The sequence below is a fragment of the Carassius carassius genome, chromosome 49 (genome assembly GCF_963082965.1).
Source record: "Carassius carassius chromosome 49, fCarCar2.1, whole genome shotgun sequence".
Classification (NCBI taxonomy): domain Eukaryota; kingdom Metazoa; phylum Chordata; class Actinopteri; order Cypriniformes; family Cyprinidae; genus Carassius; species Carassius carassius.
Genome location: NC_081803.1, coordinates 8,677,613 through 8,699,141, shown reverse-complemented (window position 1 = coordinate 8,699,141; position 21,529 = coordinate 8,677,613). Strand labels below are relative to the sequence as shown.

At 36.0% G+C, this 21,529-nt stretch overlaps 1 protein-coding gene and 1 long non-coding RNA gene across 2 annotated transcripts in view; both read right to left on the bottom strand.

Annotated features, from left to right (window-relative positions):
• LOC132132152 (neuroligin-2-like) overlaps nucleotides 1-21,529 on the bottom strand; it is a 74,205-nt gene that overhangs the window by 9,613 nt on the left and 43,063 nt on the right. The window contains exons 4-5 of the mRNA XM_059544449.1: nucleotides 17,919-18,068; nucleotides 1,987-2,172 (exon numbers count right to left, since the gene is read on the bottom strand). Of these exons, the coding sequence (XP_059400432.1) occupies nucleotides 1,987-2,172; nucleotides 17,919-18,068 (336 nt within the window). The remainder of the gene's footprint in view (nucleotides 1-1,986; nucleotides 2,173-17,918; nucleotides 18,069-21,529) is intronic.
• LOC132132153 (uncharacterized) lies at nucleotides 14,285-15,230 on the bottom strand. Its single transcript, XR_009429014.1, has 2 exons — nucleotides 14,779-15,230; nucleotides 14,285-14,627 (listed from the first exon to the last, which is right to left on the bottom strand). It is a non-coding gene; the product is annotated as an uncharacterized LOC132132153 (long non-coding RNA).

The window sequence follows — 21,529 nt, the reverse complement described above, 5'->3', positions numbered from 1 at the left end:
TAAACCTTTGAGATTAACTGATATGAGATTAAAACATACTTACCACTCTCTTTGCTTGTCTCTCTGATCTGATTTAAATTGGTCTTCTATTGAGACAGAAGCTGATCTGAAAACAACAAATGAACTAATATTTCACAATGAAATACTGAAGAAAAAAAAAAGGGGCAGGCAAATGATGATTAGTAATTAGTGTTTTATTTTTAACAATGACAGCACAATGTACCTGATGGGTAATATAATCAAAACCTTCTCAGCCCTTCATACAGTTTAATCTCTGTACACACAATCAAACGAGAAAAAAAAGTGATAATGTGGTGTTTTTCAAACTTTTCAAAGAACATCTATTTTATTACAATTAGGCCAAATTGTTGATGAAAAACTTTTTTTTAAATAATAATAATAAAAAAAGTATGTTAATGGTGTACTTGCTTTAATGAAAAATTATTATTTCTGGACGTTTTTATATCTGTTTTAAGAGACAAAATGCCACTACTACTTTAAGCAGCTATACTGTAGATCCAGTGTCTACAGTTGCTAGATAACTAGCTAGTAAGTAAAGTTTCGTGTTACAGCAGTTAACGTTAGCATTCCACGTGTTAGCTAACATTTGAAAATGTACACTAGCTCCATCCACCTAGGAAAAACTCAAAAGTGCGCTTAAAGTTAGTTAAAAAATGGATCTTACCACCAAGAAGCTTTATTTTTGCAGGCAATATCTATATCTTTCTGTGTCTGCTTCGACTAAGTAGATGCACCTTATAAACACCTATTAAGTTGTTTATGGGAGGCAAGAGTTGGCTTGGTTTTCTAATCAGGAAAATAAAATAAAGCAAAATTAGGATGATTTCAGCTAAAAACATGTTACTATCTCAACACAATACGGCTTTGTTACTGGACTTCTACCCGCAAAACCAATTTAAAAAGCTTGGCTCTGATTGGTAAAATCCAATGTAGTTACTGGAATTTAAAAAAAAAAAAAAACTTACCTAGAGTCACAAAATACTGAGGTTCCAAATCTACACACATATATGCTTTAAGAATCTGGGGAAAAATAATATATAACAATAAATGTTCTTCATTTAATTTAACAGTTCAGTTCTAAATTCTGTATTCAAGTACTCACCTTCAAGTTGTTCCAAACCCTTTTCCAAAGTCCAAAGACTTTCATTCACCTTTGAAACCAAAACTGAGATATTTTAATGAAATCGGACAGATTTATGTCCTTCCGCTGAAAGACACCAAAAACGCTCACGTTTCAAAAAGTTCATCACAGACAAAAACATCGCAAAAATAATCCATATGAATCAAGTTGTTTCTTCCAAGTCCTCTGAAGAGACATGATCACTCTACATGACTTAACAGCTTTAATTTAGACTTTTATTCACATCCATCGATGCACAAATATACGCACAGCAGAAGTGGTAAGCGTAAACTCAGACATGCTTGTCTGGAGCTTAACACATGTTAAGCAAACGCGCCTGAGCTTCCACAAATCCAATGAGGTTTGTTTTCACGCATCACGTGGTAGGTTGAGCTTTTTTGAATTTAGGCACATGAACAAGTAAATAGATTAATGATTTGTGATGCACTTCAAATAATACAATGTGGAAATGATTGTGGAAATTACAGTTAAATATGAGCCTATTACAAGTAATGTATCATGTAATCAAAAGTGAAATTAAAATATATTTTAAATTGTATTAAAAAACAACCTAGTATTCTTTCTCAAACAATTAATAAATGTTACTTTTTTGGTGACCTTCGTTAAAATCATGGCTCTCCAAACTCGGTCCTGGAGGGCCGGTGTCCTGCAGAGTTTAGCTCTAACTTGCCCCAACACATATCAAAGTTTCTAGCATGCCTAGTAAGGCCTAAATTAGCAAGTTCAGGTGTTTAATTAGGCTTGGAGCTAAAATCTGCATTAGTTTGGAGACCCCTGCTTTAAATGATGGGATTTTTTTTAAGATCATGATAACAGTTTCAAACCTTCAGAATGATGGGACAGGATGAGAAGGTTGACGCATGAGGCTCCAGCCCCAGAGCCAAATATGGTGATTCTCTCTGGGTCTCCTCCGAAGTGTCCGATGTTCTCGTTGAGCCATCGCAAAGCCTGAATCTGGTCCAGTAGCCCATAATTCCCCTTCGCAGACAGATCTCCAGTGCTCAGAAAACCTATGGAGAGTGAGAAAGTTAGACTGGAGATAAGATAACAGACAATGTGGACCAAAGGCATAAAAGACCATGATCAATACATTTTGACCAAGATCAAGCACTCAGAGTCAAAGAAGAGCAAAGTGCACTGGTAAACTGAAAGAATGAAGTAAGGCAGAGGACTGGAGCATTAATTAGACATGTTCATTTGGGACTTCCTGTTACCATTACTTTTTTTTTTAACAAATCTTTTATGTGAGTGATTCAGTGCTAAAAATCACAGCTTACAGGAACAGTGACTGAACAAGTGAACGAATGAATCAAGTTGATTCAAGAGATTCAAATCATTCCATCCCTAGTTCATAAATCTACATATAATCGCTCAAAAACATAAGTGTCTTCAATTACAGTAGCTTTGGCAGAACACAATCTCTTCTGCAACGATCAAAGCTGTGAACCTTAGGGGTGCTGGGGTGGGTTTGATGCATTAACTGTTATCACTGCTGGTGAGAGGAGCTTATTATCATCTTGTCAAGCCCATCTTTATGACGAGTCTAGCCGATTAGCCAGTTTAGACATTTGGACTGTTATTCTCTTGGTAGAAAAAGCTTAAGTGACCACATCCATATACGTTCTTCAAAACAGTAGGCCCATATACCATAATGGATGCATGATATTGCTCATTAAAATGGGTTGTGTGAGGCTCTGGAGTCACAGTGTAAATGAGAACTAAAGAGTTTATGTAAGACCGTCTACTTTACTATTCTAACTGAACCGGTGATGCGCTGAAAACATGAAAATGTGGTGAGAAAAAGGGGAATTTCAAACATATTTCACATGTCTAAGAACCCACTATTCAGACTGTGAAAGATAGGCTTCCTCTGGAATATTAAAGAAATGGGGAAAAGACATAAGAGGGCAAAAAGAGATAAAAATAGACCCGTACTTAAAAGCTATGTGCCCTCAGACCCAATAAAAGACTCAGTGAGTGTGACTGTGTGTGCGTGTGTGTTTTAGAGAAAGAGAAGCATGTCAAAGAAACTAAGATGGATGAGTAGGGAAAAAGACAAACTGCCATGTTGTTTTCTGGAGTCAGGCCTGTGAGGAAGATGACAAGCGACAACATATGGCACATCATATTACAAAACAACACACAATAGGAAAACAGATCACACACTCGGCACCTCTACATGTAACATGCTCTACTAGTGTGTCATAGATGGAGGGAAACACAGAAATAGAGCTCTTTGAAAATGTTCATTACAGATGTTAAAAAAAGCGTTTGGCGTCTAAAACTCCCAGAGGCCGATAATGACTTTGTTTTAAAGGATACAACTGCATCTGCTACATACATTTACATGCAGTGCAAAATAGTAGCGTGTATTCACTACCGAAGGCATCATTATCCTTAACCGTGCAATCCTTTCCATGACAAAATAAAACATTAGCAGTGATTAGCTTCAATATATTTGAAATATAGTCTATATTTTTTGCATCTTTCCTTGAAATGTCACCTAAACTGCCATAAAAGGTTGGGGGGGGTCTGTAATGGTTTTTTTTTTTTTTACTCTATGATTGAAACATTTTATTCATATTATTAAAATATATGATTAGATTAGGAATCATCATTTTTGTGTAAACCATTAAGATCAGTGTTGCTGCTGGTATTATTATTATTATACAGTTATTTTCATTTGCTTTGGTACTATTTTGACAAGCAATTGTTAATTTTTCAAAACTCTTAATACTAATACCACAACAGATCAACAATGTGCACTTTTTTTAAACATTTCAGCATATTTTCAATTGTATTAGTAATACACACAATCACAAAGTATCCTTTTCACTACATAAAATAAGTCATCTTTCTAAATGTCTCATTCACAGTAACTGTCTTTCATAAAGCTCTTACATTTACATTTATTCATTTGGCACAAGCTTTTATCCAAAGCGACTTACAGTTGAGGAATACTGTTCAAAATATTAAAAAGCTAGGACAGGAGGAAAATAAGAGAACAGAAAAAGTGAAGGCATAGAATTTTCTTTCTTTTTTATTATTATTATTATTATTGGAGGCTGTTAGATGCTCACGGAAGAGATGAGTTTTCTGTTGTTTCTTGAAGATTGTGAGGAATTCGGATGGAGTTAGGTAGGTCACTCCACCAACAGGGTATGGTGAAAGCAAACATCCTTGAGAGTGATTTTTGTGCCTCTCTGCGATGGGATCAAGAGCTGCCATTCGTTTACTGACCGCAGGCTTCTGGAGGGGGTGTAGATAAGGAGAAAGTGGAGGCAGGGGGTCTTACCATCAAACTTTTCATTTGCATGTCTTCTCATTCAGTTTAATACATCAGTCCATTATTATATCTAACTCATCGTATTGGTTAACCAGTGAATCATTTGGTGCATCTATAGATATCTATAGATATAGATTCAACAGATACGGATAATCAAATGTAATGGATTATTGTGACACTATAAGTGATTTATCTTAAATGTTAACCACTATTTTGCAAGTGTGTGTGTGTGTGTGTGGATCAGGGAAACCCTAAGATGGCAATCTTTGAAATCCTTTTTGTAAGTTTTTGTAAGGGTAGTTTTAGGTGTAGAGATAGAATATACAGTTTGTACAGTAAAAAACCAACCACGCCTATGGAATATCACCATAATGATAGGAAATCCTGCTTAACCATATGTCCAAACCAACCAAAAACAACCATTTGATGATATCCTCATTTGTAAAACTGTGTGCTTTGAAATTTGTGAACATATAGCAGGATACAAGGGAGAGGAACTGATCAGAGATGTATCAGAAGAAGGGAAACAGTTGGCATCAAATACAGCAAGCGTCATTACATTATGCCATGTGATACTTTATATAGAACCATTACTATCGTAGAGACTGCACACTATACTATAACTCACCTTTCATCTGAAAAGTTCAGCTGAAGTATAGTTTTAGTCATATGGCACAGTGAGGACATTTACTGCATTGACAGTTAAACTCTGTTCCCGCTTAAAACCTTTTGGCCATGTCCGACCTTCATCACACATTTTGATAACACAATGGATAAATGCATGTATCACTGTAATTATTTCAGCAACAAAGGTGATTTGAAACATACATATTGCATTGTTTGCTCTTGAATGAACTGATTGTTAAAAGTACTAACTAGTAAGAGTTTTGAAAAAACACACTTGTGAAAACAGTACTAACGTGATTAAAATAATAGTTTTTTTTTTTTTGTAATAGAAATAAAAAAAGAAAATTGTGACGAGTGGGGCGGGGCCGAGAGACGTGGGAACAGGAGCGAGGCCGGTGGAGTGATTGGAGATGAGGTGACAGTCGTCCGCGAGGGGCTGTTGCGCTGTTTTGTGTTTATTTTGTTATTAAAGTCTTTATTTGATTGTCCACCGGTTCCCGCCTCCTTCTTCCCATAGTTATGGAGTTTAATTCGTTACAAAAATATTCAAAATATTAATAAATACTATAATAGTACATAAATAATACAAAATAACACAGATTAAGATTTTTTTATTTACATTTTCTTATTAAAAAAATTCATGAATCACAGGCTTAATGTTTTTGAAAGAAGTCACTGTGTTCACCAAAGCTGCAATATATTTTTAATAAAAAAATAGTATTATAATTTAATTAGTGCTGGGCGATGGTTAGAATTTTTAAAATCACGATTAATCACATGATGGTCTGCGATTAATAGCAATTAATCTCAGTGTTACGCACAAGACTAATAATGCATTCAAAAGTAGTGTATTGTTCTGCTATATGAACAAAAGTGCAATAACATTTGTAACCCTGGACCACAAAACCAGTCATAAGTGGCACAGGTATTTTTTTTTAGCAATAGCCAAAAATACATTGTATGGGTCAAAATTATAAATTTTTCTTTAATGCCTAAAATCATTAGGACATTAAGATCATGTTCCATGAAGATATTTTGTAAATTTCCTACTGTATATATATAAAAACGTAATTTTTTAATTTGTAATATGCATTGCTTAGAATTCATTTGGACAACTTTAAAGGCAATTTTCTGAGTATTAAGAATGTTTTTGCATCCTCAGATTCCAGATTTCCAAATAGTTGTATCTCGGCCAAATATTGATGATCCAATAAACCATACATCAGTGGAAAGCTTATGTATAAATCTCAATTTTGACTGGTTTTGTGGTCCATTTGTCACATTTGGTTTGCAAACACTTATAGTGTACAAATAACAGGAATACTGAGTGTAAAGTAAATAAATATAGTGGTTTACACTCAGTATTCCTTTTACATAGTAGTAGTTAAAATATTTATATTGAATCTTAACTTATAACATTAGTGTAATTAAATTAAATATTAAAACAAGCTATTTGTCACTGCCAGGACATTAAAGAAATATAGAAATGTATTTATGTTTTTTTTTTATATATACAATTTTTTTTATAGTTTGTTATAGAAAAACAAGTTATGCTCAGAGTCCAGAGTCTCGATCATAACATTAAAACAAGCACCTATTAGAGACCTGCACGATCACAGGATCCATCACAATAGAGTACGGCGCGCGCGGGACAACACTTGATGTTACGATAGAGAATCGTGTGTTTGCAGGATGTGGGAGAATAATTAGGGTGTGCTCACACTTGGCAATTTTAACCCCCAAAGCCTGGTTCATTTAACTAGTGTGATCTTACCATTTAGCAGTCCCTGGCTCGGTTGGAAGAGGTGGGCAAGAGCGCGGTTCAGTTATATATAGATCAGTGAGTGTGAGCGCTAACCATGCCGGAGTGCAGGTCTTCTGATATGTGCTGCATGACTGCGTGAATATTTCTGAGCAGCAAAAGTGATAGATGTGTACAGCAATATATTGAGAGGGACGTGAGAGGGACGTGACATTGTTAAAGTCTTCAGAAAATTAAATGTTCAAAAATTCAACATTTGGGCCACACTGAGTTGTGGTGTGAACATAGCTGTATTCTCTAAATGACATTAATAGGGCATGTAACTGATTGTGTGCTAACTCACATCATAAGCACCACCCTCACGAGTCAAGGGCAACCCGTAGGAAAATAGACAGATTACGTATTCATCAAACTGCTGGATCAGGCCACCACAGGCGAGTCCCTAAAGATGAGTGAAGTCACCGAGTGCATTACAAATACAACTATGGTGCAAATTAATGGGGGAAGTGTGGACGTGAGGTCTTTTTATAATAGTCTCATATTAGGTGAGTATGAATTGTAAGGTGCTAAATCCTTGTTTGAGTATGCATACTGTGCGCAGCATGCACATTTCCTTAGGCACGGGATACCCAGCTGACCTACTTAACTGGGTACTGTATCCTACAATGCAACCTACTAAACTTAATCTTCCATTTCTAATCTAACAAATTATTTAAGAGATTTGTAACATTTCTGCTGTTTTTGTTGCAAGCAACAAAATTACTGTCACAACTAAGATTATAACTAAGATAACCAAGATCGTAACCGGAGCCCCTAGTGTGGTCTGTGGGATGACTAAAAGTCTGTATGTGCAGCACAGCCATTGGATAAATGGCCAATCGATCTGAAAACAGTGTTCAGGAATTGGCTGCTGAGGGTCTGTGGTTTTGAGGGTCTTCATATTAACCTCCTTCTGTTGAGCTGTTTGCTGTTGCCTGGCAACCAGCCACTTCTTCTTTCAGAGGGATGCATTTTAGAAGTGTGCAGACACAATGTTGAACATTGCAAAAATGCAGTGATTATCCTAAACAGTCGGTTGCGTCCATATGTGTAACAGAATATCATATTACAATTTAGCAAAATGATCAGTCAAACATCTAACCCTGTGCACTGCTCTGATTCTCTTGGTACATTTCACTGCAAGCTGAGCGCTGAGCTGAATCTCCTGCAGACTTTGGTGCTGAGAGCAGCAGTTTGGAGATGGACTCGTGAATATGCACCATTCCAGCGAAAGACAGATCGGAGAGAGACAGAAAGAGAGAGAGAGAGAGAGAGAGAGAGAGAGAGAGAGAGTAGCATACGAGGAGGTGAGAGGGCGATGCAGGGGAAAAGATAGATAGATGATAGATAGATAGATAGATAGATAGATAGATAGATAGATAGATAGATAGATAGATAGATTTTTCTCAATTATTTTTTCTCTTCTCAAGCAGTTGTCAGTGTCATTCCTCCACAAATGCTTCTGTGTGCACAAAGCTTCTTAACCTCAGAGCCCCATTTGTCCTTTCCATTCCTCACAAGAATGCGCGTTTCTGTCACTACTATATTTGTATCTAAAACAAGCATAATGTTTGGTGAAGTATAGTAAAATAGTTAATCAGCTTTGCTTCACAGTGCTCCGCTGTTAGGCTACATCAATATCCCACAAACATAAAAACAATATTCTGCGTTCTGCACAGTTGCACCGTACAACAGACTACAGACAACTAACCGCCTTTTTAACCAGAGGACGTACTACTGAAAACAAAATTAGGCGACGAGAGGACATTTGTACCTCAAACATAATTTAGTGATTAGCTAAAACTAATGAGCCTTGCGTTTTGATAATATTAGCCTTTGGATTCCAACCTCTTCTCTTGACCATTAGCTCCCAACCTGACCTGATTTAACTATTTTATAAGGTGATAATTTCATATAAACTTGTACAAAAACAGAGAAAAAGAAGAGAAAAAGAAAAAAAAGCATGAAGCTCCAACCCCAATGGTGGAATTTCATTCTTACTTTTTTTTCTTCAAACAATTGTATATTTTTGTACTAATTCCCATTGGCTGGAGCAAAGTCACCCCCCCCCCCACCACAACAACCACTATTTTTAATAAAACTTAAATTCGTCCACCGCACTTTTTTGGGCAAGTTTGTTCATAGAGGTTTTCAAGAGCCTGTGTGAATAAATCTAGATTTAAGTGCAAAGAAACAAGAAGCATGGCACAATGTTTTATTTATATCCAAAACAATGCAATGTAAACATCCCTAATATGGGCAAAAGTGCCCAGATATCGCTTCAAATGTTTTTTCCTGATGAAATGTGAAGACAATAAACATGATTGTGGGAATATATGGTTCATATGTGTCTGACTTCCCCAGATAATAAATAAATAAAGTATATGAATAATGCAGTGCTTATTGACATGATTGATGATTTAATTACAGCATAGAAGCTAAAAAAAATCTTTCCTTGCCTTATCCTGTGATAAAAATTGAAAAAAGTGTTTCTAGTCATATCATAAAATTTTCATTAGGAAAACATCGGAAAAAATATAATAGAATACAAATTATTGGTTATTGTCAAGCATTTGACAATTTGTCAAGCATTTGTCAAACATTTCTGTCCCCCTTACTTCTGAAATGATGGCTATGTCCCTGGTTTTTCTTTTCAATCATACATTTTCATGCAAATTCCTCTTAATGGTGGAACTTCATGCTTACTTTTTTTCCAACAATACATTTTCTTGGTACAAATTTCACCTAATGATGGAGCTTCGAGCTTACATTTTTAAAAAAAGTTTTAATTAGTAAGTCTAACCGACAGTGGGTGGCGAGTAGATCGAATAGTATAAATGAATATAAATTGGCCACCAATTTGCCAAAATGTAAAATTGTTATAAATTGCCATGAGACCATGTATCAACTCCTGCCAATCAACGGCATCAACGAACCACTTCTTTTGTCTCTATAATCGTTTACTCTGAAATAGAAATAAACAAGTCAAGTTAATCATGCTAAATCTTGACATTGATTGTCTACAGAGGGTATAAAAATATGAAAATGTGTCCACTTTATTCAGATCTAAGGTGTAATTTAAATGTGCAAAATCACCTTCTCCACTTCTCAGGTGCCAACACCGCAAACATCCATCGTTTCTCTTTGAATTTATAATTACGCGATTAGCGTCCACATTAAAAACTGAAAAGCATGTTTCAAAAACACAAATAGCTCAAAGCAAACATCCTCAAGAGGTGCGCTGCAGAGCGTGAATCATAATTCAGGGATTCTGCTCTAGCTGGTGGTGATAGTGTAAAACTGCTGAAATAAATACTTGAGTGGAATTAGGAACCTAATTAGGGTAATCTGTTTCTTCAAATAGGACAGATTTGATGAAGGGCTGGTAGATGCAGAGAAAGAGAGCGAGGTGAGGGGGTAATGCAAACAGGGAAATGCAGGAAAAGCTTAGGCCCTGGTAAGAAAATAGCGCTAACCCGCAAGGCCCATTGACAGCACATTCTCTCTTCCCCAGAGTTCATTAATTAGTTAATTAGTTAATTAGTCTGAGCAGATGGCTGTGGTACACAAATAAGGAGCTTTAAGGGGCAGCTGGGCAGAGATGGAAGGTGAGGGCGCCTCAGATCTGAAGAGAACTTCCACATTGATGGAGCGCTAATGCTAATGCAGATAGCCTGCCACAGTACACAGCGCACATGTGCACGAGCACTCACAGCTCACTGTGGCCTTCTGCCATCCCCTCCTCAGAGTGTGTGTAAGGAATTTCAGATAAACGAGGGGTGGTGCTAGCGCAGTGGATAAGACACGTGTCTTTGGTGTGAAAGACCCGGGTTCGAATCCACTGTGAGACACCAATGTGTCCCTGAGCAAGACACTTAACCCCTAGTTGCTCCAGAGGCGTGCGACATCTGACATATGTGGCAATTGTAAGTCACTTTGGATAAAAGCGTCAGCTAAGTGAATAAATGTAAATGTAAACGCACATGTGTATGAAGCTTCAGAAACACACAGGATACCGAAACCAACACTGTGTTAATGTGTGTGTGAGCAGCATTAGCATTGGTTTGAATGAATTCTTTGCAGGGGCGGACCGGCCATCGGGACATTTCCCGGTGGCCTGATGGTCATTCTGGCCTGCCAGCTGCCGCTGTGTAGTCGATCAGGCTGACGTGCAATAGGCTGTTATGCAACTGCGAATTAATTGACGGTCTTATGAATGTACAAATCAGGCGATCACGGAGTGCAACTTAAATCTGACAAAGCATCTGTAATATGGTTTACTATAAATAACGTAAAACAAACAGGGTTCAAATAATATATGTTTCTGTTGATGCATGCGCATTCTGGATTCCCAGACATTACAACAACAGCGATGAAAAAAACCTCTACAAATCATTCACTCTTGTTCAATACACTGTATCAGTGCATTCTCTTAAAGTGACAGTCTTTATATTAATCGAACAGCAACAGCAAAGTAATCACAAAAAAGCTTTTTTTTACTTTAATAAAGAATAATCTTTAATTTATAGTCCAAAATGCAATGCTGTTTTATATTTGATTACTTTAATTTCTGTACCTAAAAACTAATGCAAGTTTATTTTAATTAGAATCTTTACTCTATTGTATTTATTGTGCTGTTGTTTGTAGTTAGAATATTCTTAATAATATGATAATATATATATATATATATATATATATATATATATATATATATTATTTTTTTGAAAGTATAGTTTTTCCATAAACATAGCACATACAACGGTACCGAAACCGTGACTCTAAAACCGTGAAACAAACCGAACTGTGAAAAAGTTGAACTGTTCCACCCTAATATTTACATAATCATTTGGCAGACGGACGCTTTCATTCAAAGCGACTTTCAATAGATAAAATCTATTTTTAAAAAAAAAATATATACAAATGTATATAATGATTGATGTTTTAAAAGAGCATCTTAATGACAAACTAACACTGTTTTACATATGGGGATACAGTATTTTTTTAGTGCCAAAATTGACCAGAAATTGATTTTCCATTTCTAGCCTACAATATGTAGCCTAGTGTACAACGCTTATTTATTTTGAAGGTGATGAAGGAAGCAACAGTAGCACTAGTGCTGCTAGTGCTCCTGCTGTTGAACAAGAGGGGTGGACAGTTCAGCTTTTGGGTCAGAACAGGAACCTTCAGGTAAAGTTTAAGCAAAACTAAACATGCTGCCTATACTCTTAGAAAAATATGTGCTTTTATGATTTATAAGGTCATCAGTAGTAGGACTGTGATCATTGGAACATACAATTGATGGCTGCATAATTAATATACATTATTGAAGGTGCTTATTTGCATAGAAACTCAATGTGCAGAGTGAGAGAGAGGGGGATTAAGGAAAGATGATAGAGACAGTGTATGCCTTGATACTTTGATTTATTTTTTAAGCATAACCCAATTCAAACAACTGAAAGAGCCAAAGAGTTTAGCAGTCTGGTGGACACATGAATTGGGTGGTGGTGACGGCAAGCAACAGAGGTGGCCTGGGGTGGAGTCAAATTCCCGGCCTGATTTATTGTCCCAGTCCGCCACTGATTCTTTGCTTCACTGCAGATTGAAAAAGGCGCTTCTGATGGTTATTTTTAGCATGTTAACATATCTCCCCTCTGTCTCTATTCTTTCATTTGTTCTGTCTCTCTCTCCACCTCTCCCCCTTTCTCTGGCTCTCTTTAATTTTATCTTTCTTTTGCTGTGTAAAGGTGCATATAGCTCATACAGTTCTGGTCTCTGTGCACATGGGAGCTGGATAGGGTCCAATTTTGTGTTAAACCTGCTTTTATGATGTGAGACACTGCTCTGTATCTTCTTTTTTGCTTCCTTTGTGCAATTTTATTTTATTTTTTGAAAATGCTTCATCCAGTCCAATCATCCAGTGGGGCTGGAATGGCAAGACACAAACACGTAATCCTCTTCACTGCTATTCACCTTATTACACCCTGCCCACTTTTAATACTTCGCATTTCCGCATTTTGTCATCCGACTTCCGCTAAACCGATATGGCACGTCCGGTTACTAGTTTAGTAGTTGTAAGATTGTTTATAGCTAGCTATAACTGTGGCGAAATGACAAAGAACGTTATGTTATAAATTGGGAGCATGATGAAAATGTCTTACGATGATCAAATGGTCTCAAATTGTCCCATCCATCGTTGCTGTTAACGTGGGTAATGTTAGACGATATGAAGAAGTGGCCAGAGTTAACCTTTATATTTAACTGCCCTGTCAGAAGGAGTTGATGGAGCAGCAAGGAAAAATTATTTAAAAAAAAATGTACCGAGGCTTACCAGTATTTACTGAGACAGTGGGTCGTGTACTGTTACACAGCGAGGGTTTTTTCGTCCAACCAGCCAGTTGAGCAGTCTAAACCTCTCAGCATGGTGCTGGTTAGTTGTGTGTGTGTGTGTGATGTTAACATACACGAAGTTATAAATGTTTAAAAGTATATTAATGTGTTTGATGACCATCATCAGACTAAGTATTTTGTCTAATAACTTAATTGTACAGTGGAGTAAGGTAAGTGAACGTTTATCAATTACACATTAGAAAAGGAGGAGGCTGGAACTTGGAAGTGAAAAACGCTGTATATCCAGGTATGCATAATTATTAGGCAGATTTTCTTTTACAAATAAAACAAGCCAAAAAAGATTTTATATCACTTATAAAAGATTAAATGCAAAATTAATAGTTAAGATTGGTGTTGTTTGGAATTGGTAAATTTTACCAAAAAATATGATCAGAAAATCAACTTGCCTCTTAATTCTGCACAGTGTATATGCAAAAGGTAAGGTAAAGGTAAGATTTGGTAGGTGTACATTAAGTCTAATCAATGAATAATGTAGGTAAACGTCAAGTGTAATAATAATAATGAATGATTCTGAAATAAGACAACTGTAAAATCTTTGAATTGTATTTTAGGTTTGCCATGTTCTGTACAGGGCTGAGGACCTGTAAGCTGCTCATCTGGGTTCCATCACAGCAAGTTACATGTGCCACACAATGAGCAATTCTGTGCCAAGACTGTAGCTAGACTACAAACCTTTTATTTTAAGTGTATGCTTCCTCATGTCAGATGAGTTTCAGGCAGGCCTGCTGCTTTCCACAAGATACTTGCAGCTTTGTAAATAAGCAGGAATGAGAATAATTAGGTTAATGATAGGATATTAGGTAATTGGGATGGGATGTAGAGGATGTGGGTGAAGACTAACTATATGAAATACGTTGTTTTAAATCAGTTGTTTTAAACAAGAGACAGACTGTGATTTGTTTTTTAGAACATGGATAATTTAATATAAGTTGTATAAAATCATTTGTGATTTGTTGATCAGTGTTTGTTGTTTTCAGGAAGCAAGAGACACCTCTGACCATCCTATAAAATTTCAACATTTAATTTCCATATGTAATAAACCAAGATGGAATTAACTTGCAAACTTGACATGACTTATTCCTTCAAATCAGAGATTAAAGATAAAAAAAAGATCAAATTAAGATAAATAAATAAACACTATTTACAGCAGGTAATGTCAGGTGACACTGTAAAGGTTCATAAAAATAACTTATTACATCAGGTAACTTCTGGTGACTTTGTGAAGGTTCATAAAAATATCTATTACAGCAGGTAACTTCTGGTGACTTTCAGCAAGATCAGGGGCATGTGGATCTGATCACCCTCACAGTTGTCCACTGCAACACTGGCGGTCATCGATACATCTGTGGAAATAATTAAACATTTTTAAATTAGTAGTTAAATAAATAGGTGGACAATGGTAATCATGGAAAATTCGTTGTACTTCGTTAACTGCCTGTTAAATCTAACTTTAGGCGAGCAAACACATAGCTAGTTAAGTTAAGATTAGCTTACCCGAATCTGACAACCTTTTTATCCCCGGCGTGACCTCTTTAACGGAACATCGTAGTCGAGACATTTCTCGGGGTAAGGGTGTTCATCAATCGCCTTCCCGTCCATGAAATGGTACGAATACACATAAGAGCGCTTGGGTGGGCGCTTCGAATTTAGCGCCTTCATCCATTTCCTCAGGTGGTTCTCTTCTTTAGGTGGTGGATGTAAATTGTAAAGTGCATCACAACACTCCGACCGCTTCACAATGTGTTCGCTACATCGTTGGTGCAATTGTTTTTTTTAATACAATTGTTATGCAGCCCCTAACTGAGCATATAATACTTGATATATTTGCGTTCTGTTATCTAGCCACTAGCTTAGGTACGTTACGTCCGGTCCCTCAGCCGGAAGTAAGATGACAAAATGAGCGCAATGGCGGCACCGTTGTTGCCATAGAAAATAAGGTGAATAGAAAAACCTGTTTAAAGCAGAATAGAGAGAAAGGGAGAGAGACAGATAATACACTGAAAGGTTACTCTTATTTATCCAAATACCTGGTAAAAATCATCTTTTGTGCAACCTTTCAGGGCAGTGTAGATGTATTTGTGTTTTTGTACAAGATTGACTATACCTCATACTCAGTGTATGCAAATTTTTTGTATGCATGGATATCTGCTTACCACTTGCCAAAATGTGCAGTGTGTACTCTGTGGCACAAGGTGAACCTTTTTTTATTGACACTTATGTTTTATTTTATTATAATTATTTTTTATTGGCAAACTTCTACACTAAATGCTTTTACACAGACTAAAATTCTGGATTAAATTTTAAAGGGCTATAGATTAAGTAACAGTGTATATTACAATGATTAAATGCACTTTTATTGGTTCACTATTGCCTAATGACCATTTAGTTAGAGGATCATTCCTTGTGTCATGACAAGAAAAGAGCTGAAGATTTCAGTTTTAAAATCAGCATTAGTAATTTTGATTCTCTTTAAATAAGATTAAACTGTGTGAATCAACGAACTGATTCGAAACGGTTTTATTTATTTCAGTTTAGTAATTTCAGTTCAGCAATTTTATTACTTAAATTTACTTTATTGCAGTTATTTGCCATAATTATATTATATTATATTATATTATATTATATTATATTATATTATATTATATTATATTATATTATATTATATTATATTATATTATATTATATTATATTATCAGTTTCATTTAAATTTACAAAAATGTTTTAGTCAAACGCAAGTTTGGAAAACAGCTTGTATTTTATTTCTTGAACTAAGCATTTTAAAGCGACTTGGTTATAGTGGTTGTTTGGCTGAAATAATGGGTTTTCTGATAAAATAATATTTTTAACTTCACTTAATACATAAACACTTCATCACAATGCTTTTTTCTCTTACATCTCAGAATATTCTAGACACTATTCTACACTGAATCTATCTTCTCTATTCGTACACAGGCTGAATGAGAATGGCTAATACAAGATGCGTTTGATCAGTGTATGAAATAAACACTTGAAAACACACACAGGCCAAAACTACTTCACTTACAACTTTGACTGTGATTCCCTTAGATCACTTCTCTGCAGGGAACTGTTTCATTTACATTCTTAGTCTGTTTAGATTTATATTCAATCCGTCATTCTTGAAGGTAATCTTAGCCTGGCCTTCTGCATTCATTATGCGTTCATGGAAAAAGGCAGGCAAACCCATCCCTGTGCAGAAACAACCCAAATACAGTTCTTTCACACTATGCATGAAACATTCCTTATGAATCTTTGATATGACACCTAAACCAAACTCGAAACTTAAGTGTACTTTAATGTTGTTACTAACAGCTAGGGAATGCAGTCATAATTGGGTCTTTTTTTACAGTTTAGTGCCACTAAAAGTGGAATATAGTTTTTCACTTCTCCCTGATTGAGTTATTGTAATTCTTATATCCTAAAATCACCTTTCAGTATCTTTAAATTGACAAAGAGCAGTACTCCACTTCTAGAGTTTCTGCCGTTTCTTCTTCCTGATTAAATTACAGTAATTCTTCTATTCCAGATGAGGCCATTTAATGTGTTAAAGTTGAAGAAGAGTAGCGCACCATATCTAGATGCTAATAAAAAATAAAAATAAAAAAATTAATGGAGAGAATAAAATCAATATTCTTCATATAATTCACAAAATAGATTTTTAGCTCTATACAGTTGTACAACCACTACAACTTCCTCCCTTTCTTTTCATCACAACCTTTTCACCATTTTCCTTTATGTTCTCTAAAAAATAAATCAGCTTTATAGATGAAAAACCAATCTAATTATTCAGGAACTAAATGAGAATAATGCTCCTTCTAAAACTCAAAACACCAGTGATCAGTTTTGATTTACTGTATTGTTCTTTAAATCAACTTAATATTCAAATATGGTATATATATACCTATATATATGTACCTATATATATGTATATATAGGTATATATACATATACCTTCATATCTGGTTTATATTTATCATATTTAGAAACTGCGGGAATCAGTAGAATTATGAGCAATCCCTGCAATCCCGCACCGAAATTCAAGCCCTGTGTTAAATACTGTATATACTGCACAAACATTCACACATGAAATTTTATAGAATTTTTCACACAATATCACTCAAAATCTAGTTTGCAGTTACATTCAGAAATGGCATTGCAGAAGCTTTGACATGAGAATCAATGACATTCGACTTCACTGATGCCAAATATGGTGCAACATTACTTGACGTGGCATATTTAAAAGTATGAGTGAGATTTGACGTTTATTATGGGGGTGGGGGGGGGGGGGGGTGGAGTGGGGTAGATTTTCAGCAAGCTTTGACACTTTTACGATGCTTTTTATTTTATTTGGGAGCTTGACAGTCCATTTTGTCATTCAAAAAAGACAGCCAGACCATACTGAAAACTATCTTCTTTCGTATGCCAAAGAAAGACCACATATAAATTCAGAACATGGGTGAGTAATCAATGACTGAAGTTTTGGTATTAAATGTCACAAATACAATTTAAATGAACAAGAACTATCGTAAGTCAACAATGTTTAGCTCTTATGGTACGTGGAGACAATTATACACACAAATGGGGCATTAAAAGACTTGCTATAACGTTGTACTTACCCAGAACGCCCAACCTGTAGTTCATAGTGACGACAATCACGTTTCCATAGGCAGCAAGAACGCTTGCATCAAACATGTTTCCCGTTCCCTCCATGTATGAACCACCATGGATAAACAACATCACAGGCTTCTTCCGACGATCTCTTATATCTGTGTAAAACATAAACGTGCATAAAAATGATTAAGCACAATGTTAACATATGTTATATTAAGAACAATGCTGTAGCATCACTGTAAAATAAACAGTAAAGACCTGCTTAGTGAGTGTGAAAGCCTGTGATTATGCACTTAAAGGAATACTCCACCCCAAAATTTAAATTTTGTCATTAATTACTTACCCCCGTTCCAAACACGTGAAAGCTTTGTTCATCTTCAGAACACAATTTAAGATATTTTGGATGAAAACCGGGAGGCTTATGACTGTCCCACAGACTGCCAGGTAAGGTACACTGTCAAGGTCCAGAAAATTATGAAAAGCATCATCAGAATAGTCCATCTGCCGTCAGTGGTTCAACCATAACATTATGAAGCGACGAGAATACTGTTTGTAAGCGAAGAAAACAAAAATAACGACTAACGACTTTATTCAACAATTCCGTTGTCAACAGTCTCTTCTGTGTCTCTCCACATCACTCAAACTGCCTACACACTTCTGTGTCAGCCATGCCACAAGGATGCACTGTTTTCTTTCAAATCAAAGCATGAATACACGTAGAAACACACACCCTTGTGGCGCGGCTGACACAGAAAAGCATAGGCAGTTTACTTGGCAGTCTATGGGACAGTCACAACCCTCCTTCTTTTCATCCAAAATATCTTAAATTGTGTTCCGAAGACGAATAAAGCTTTTACAGGTTTGGAACGACATGGGGGTAGGTGATTAATGACAAAATGTTCAGGGTGGAGTATCCCTGTAAGAGCTCTTGATTACATAAAAAAGATTGTTATTTTTAAACCATGCATGTTAAATTAAAATTAAGAAATATATAGTTCATATATAATGCAGTTTTCAAAAGTTTGGGCTCAGTAAGATTTTGGCATGTTTTTAAAAGTCTTTAATGCTCACCAAGGCAGCGTATACGTAATCAAAATTACAGCAAAAACAGTAAAATTGTGGAATAATATTACAATTTAAAATAATGATTTTATTGTTTAATACTTTTTAACATGTAATTTAATATGTAATCAGCCATTACTCTCATTCTAACATGCTGATTTGGTGCTCAAGAAACATTTCTGATTATAATCCTATTATTATTGCCTATTATTATTTCATATTTTGTTGAAACCGGTTGTGCTGCGTAATATCTTTGTGAAAATCTATTCATGAATAGAATGTTCACAATAACAGCATTTATTTGAGATTTAAATAAATTATTATAAACATCTTTACTCTCACTTTTGATCAACTTAATCCTTTTTGAATAAAAGTATTAATTTCTTTATCATTTTTTTTTCTAATCTTACCAACCCATATTTTAATGGTATTGTATTTAACATCACATATGTACAGTAGAGCTATAGATTAATATATATATATATATATATATATATATATATATATATATATCGAATGCAGGAATTTACTATTTGCTGTAATTTGTAAAATAATAAGGTATATTAACACATTTCATCCTTGTTTAGTGTGCTGATGCCCCAGTTTTTTAGTTAGAAGATATGTTAGGATTAGAACAACAGCTTACTGTTTATTATATTCTACACAGTGTTCACACTGTATACTGCCTACTCTTTTTCTAAAAAAAAAAAAAAAAAGATAGTGGAACAGTATTAATAGTGTGTTACCATTTGATGGTCAGATCAAATAATGACTCAAGGAAGAGAAGCTAAAAAACAGTGGTTGATATTGCTTCCAGTTCACTAGTCACTCTTAAAATAGAAGGTCAGGTTGAGCGCACTGCATTATGGGATACTCTACTTTGTGAGTTCTGTAAGTGCTGTTGCATATGGCATATAATGGCAAATTTAGTAGGTCATACCGCAGAAAAAGAATAGTATGTTAGCACACGATTCCTGACCACATGCTCAATCGTCTCCTCGCACTCTGGGATCTTTTGTAATTTCGTCTGCCTTGCATTTGCTCATCATTTCTGCACACTGCTGCCACAGTCTGTCTGTTTCTCTTCCAAAACACTGTTGCTTCTGTATCTCTGTATCAGTTAGTATACAGTCTGTGTGCGTTTCTCTCTTTCTCCGCTCAGTGTACTTGGAATACAAAAGCTCCAATAGGTCAGATTGGTCCTTTGACCCTCTTCCATCATCTAACATCTTGGATTCCCCTCTAGGAGCTGCAATGGTAGACTCCCTACCTTTCTCGCTCAATCGTGTGGTACCTTCTCTGTCCTTCGACCCCATCTAAATTCCCCCATTTCAAGTCTCCAGATATGTATAGTATATTCTGTCTGTTTTAGATTCACATCTATATGTACTGTTTAATGGTAAAGGATGTTCCCCTGTTTTTGAGTTGCACATGCTCATGCATATATACATATGCTCTCAGAGATGCTTGTGTGTCTGTGAATGCGTGTGAGTGCGAGGGCATTCAGAGATGTCCAGTTAGCCAGTGCTTCTGTGGTGTGCAAGCGCTGTAGATAATTCATATGAAAACCAGACCATGCAGAAACATAAATAACTTCTACGACATCTGTTTACCCCGAGAGAGAAGGAGGGGGTCTGAGAGAAAGAAAGCGAGTGGGTGAGAGAGATGGGGGATATCATAAAAGCAAGGGTGAGACAGATATATAGAGAGAGAGAGAGAGAGAGAGAGAGAGAGAGAGAGACAGGAAGAGATCGAGATGTGAAAAGGAAATGGCACAAAAAAAATAAAAATAAATAAAAGTTACACAGACCAAGGTCCTTTCACGGACACACAAAATCACACACACACAGGCAGCTGTGATGCTGAGTCGCTATGGAAACTGCCTCATCTCTCTCTCTGTCTAATAGAAGCTCACCCGCACTGACTCACTCATGCCTGTTGCCACGGAAACAAATTCTACACACGTATTTGCACGCCTGCCTGCATCACCACCTGAATCTCGGGTTACAAACGCATTACAGCGACTGCACCCTCAAACACACACTTCTTCATCTTAATCTTTGCACGCACACAAACACCTCTTCTTGTAGACAGAGATATCTCTTCATACAAAAAAACACACGTCACACAAAACCTATGTGCAATCACGCACGAACATGCTTGCACACTCGTGCACAAGTATGGGCACTCGTATGAACACATTTCTGGGTTCACTTTTGTATGCTGAGACCAATGGAAATATATAAATAAAGTTCAATTATCCCAGTTTTAACAGAATGTCTCTTTCACACAAGACTAATATTAGACTGTTAGATTTATCTTTGATACGTGTTGTTTCACACCCTCGACGCAGCTGAACGGTGTAAGAGTTACTTGGTAGATGTTGGCGTTGAAGCAATGACACCTCCGATGCAGCCAATCAGATAGGACTGGGTGGATCAAGTGTGCTGTTCACAGCCAATCAGATGATGGGACCTCTTTTTCAGGATGGAACTGCTTTTTGTGTCATCGTGAAGCAACACCATGATACCCGTAGGAAAGACAAATCACAATT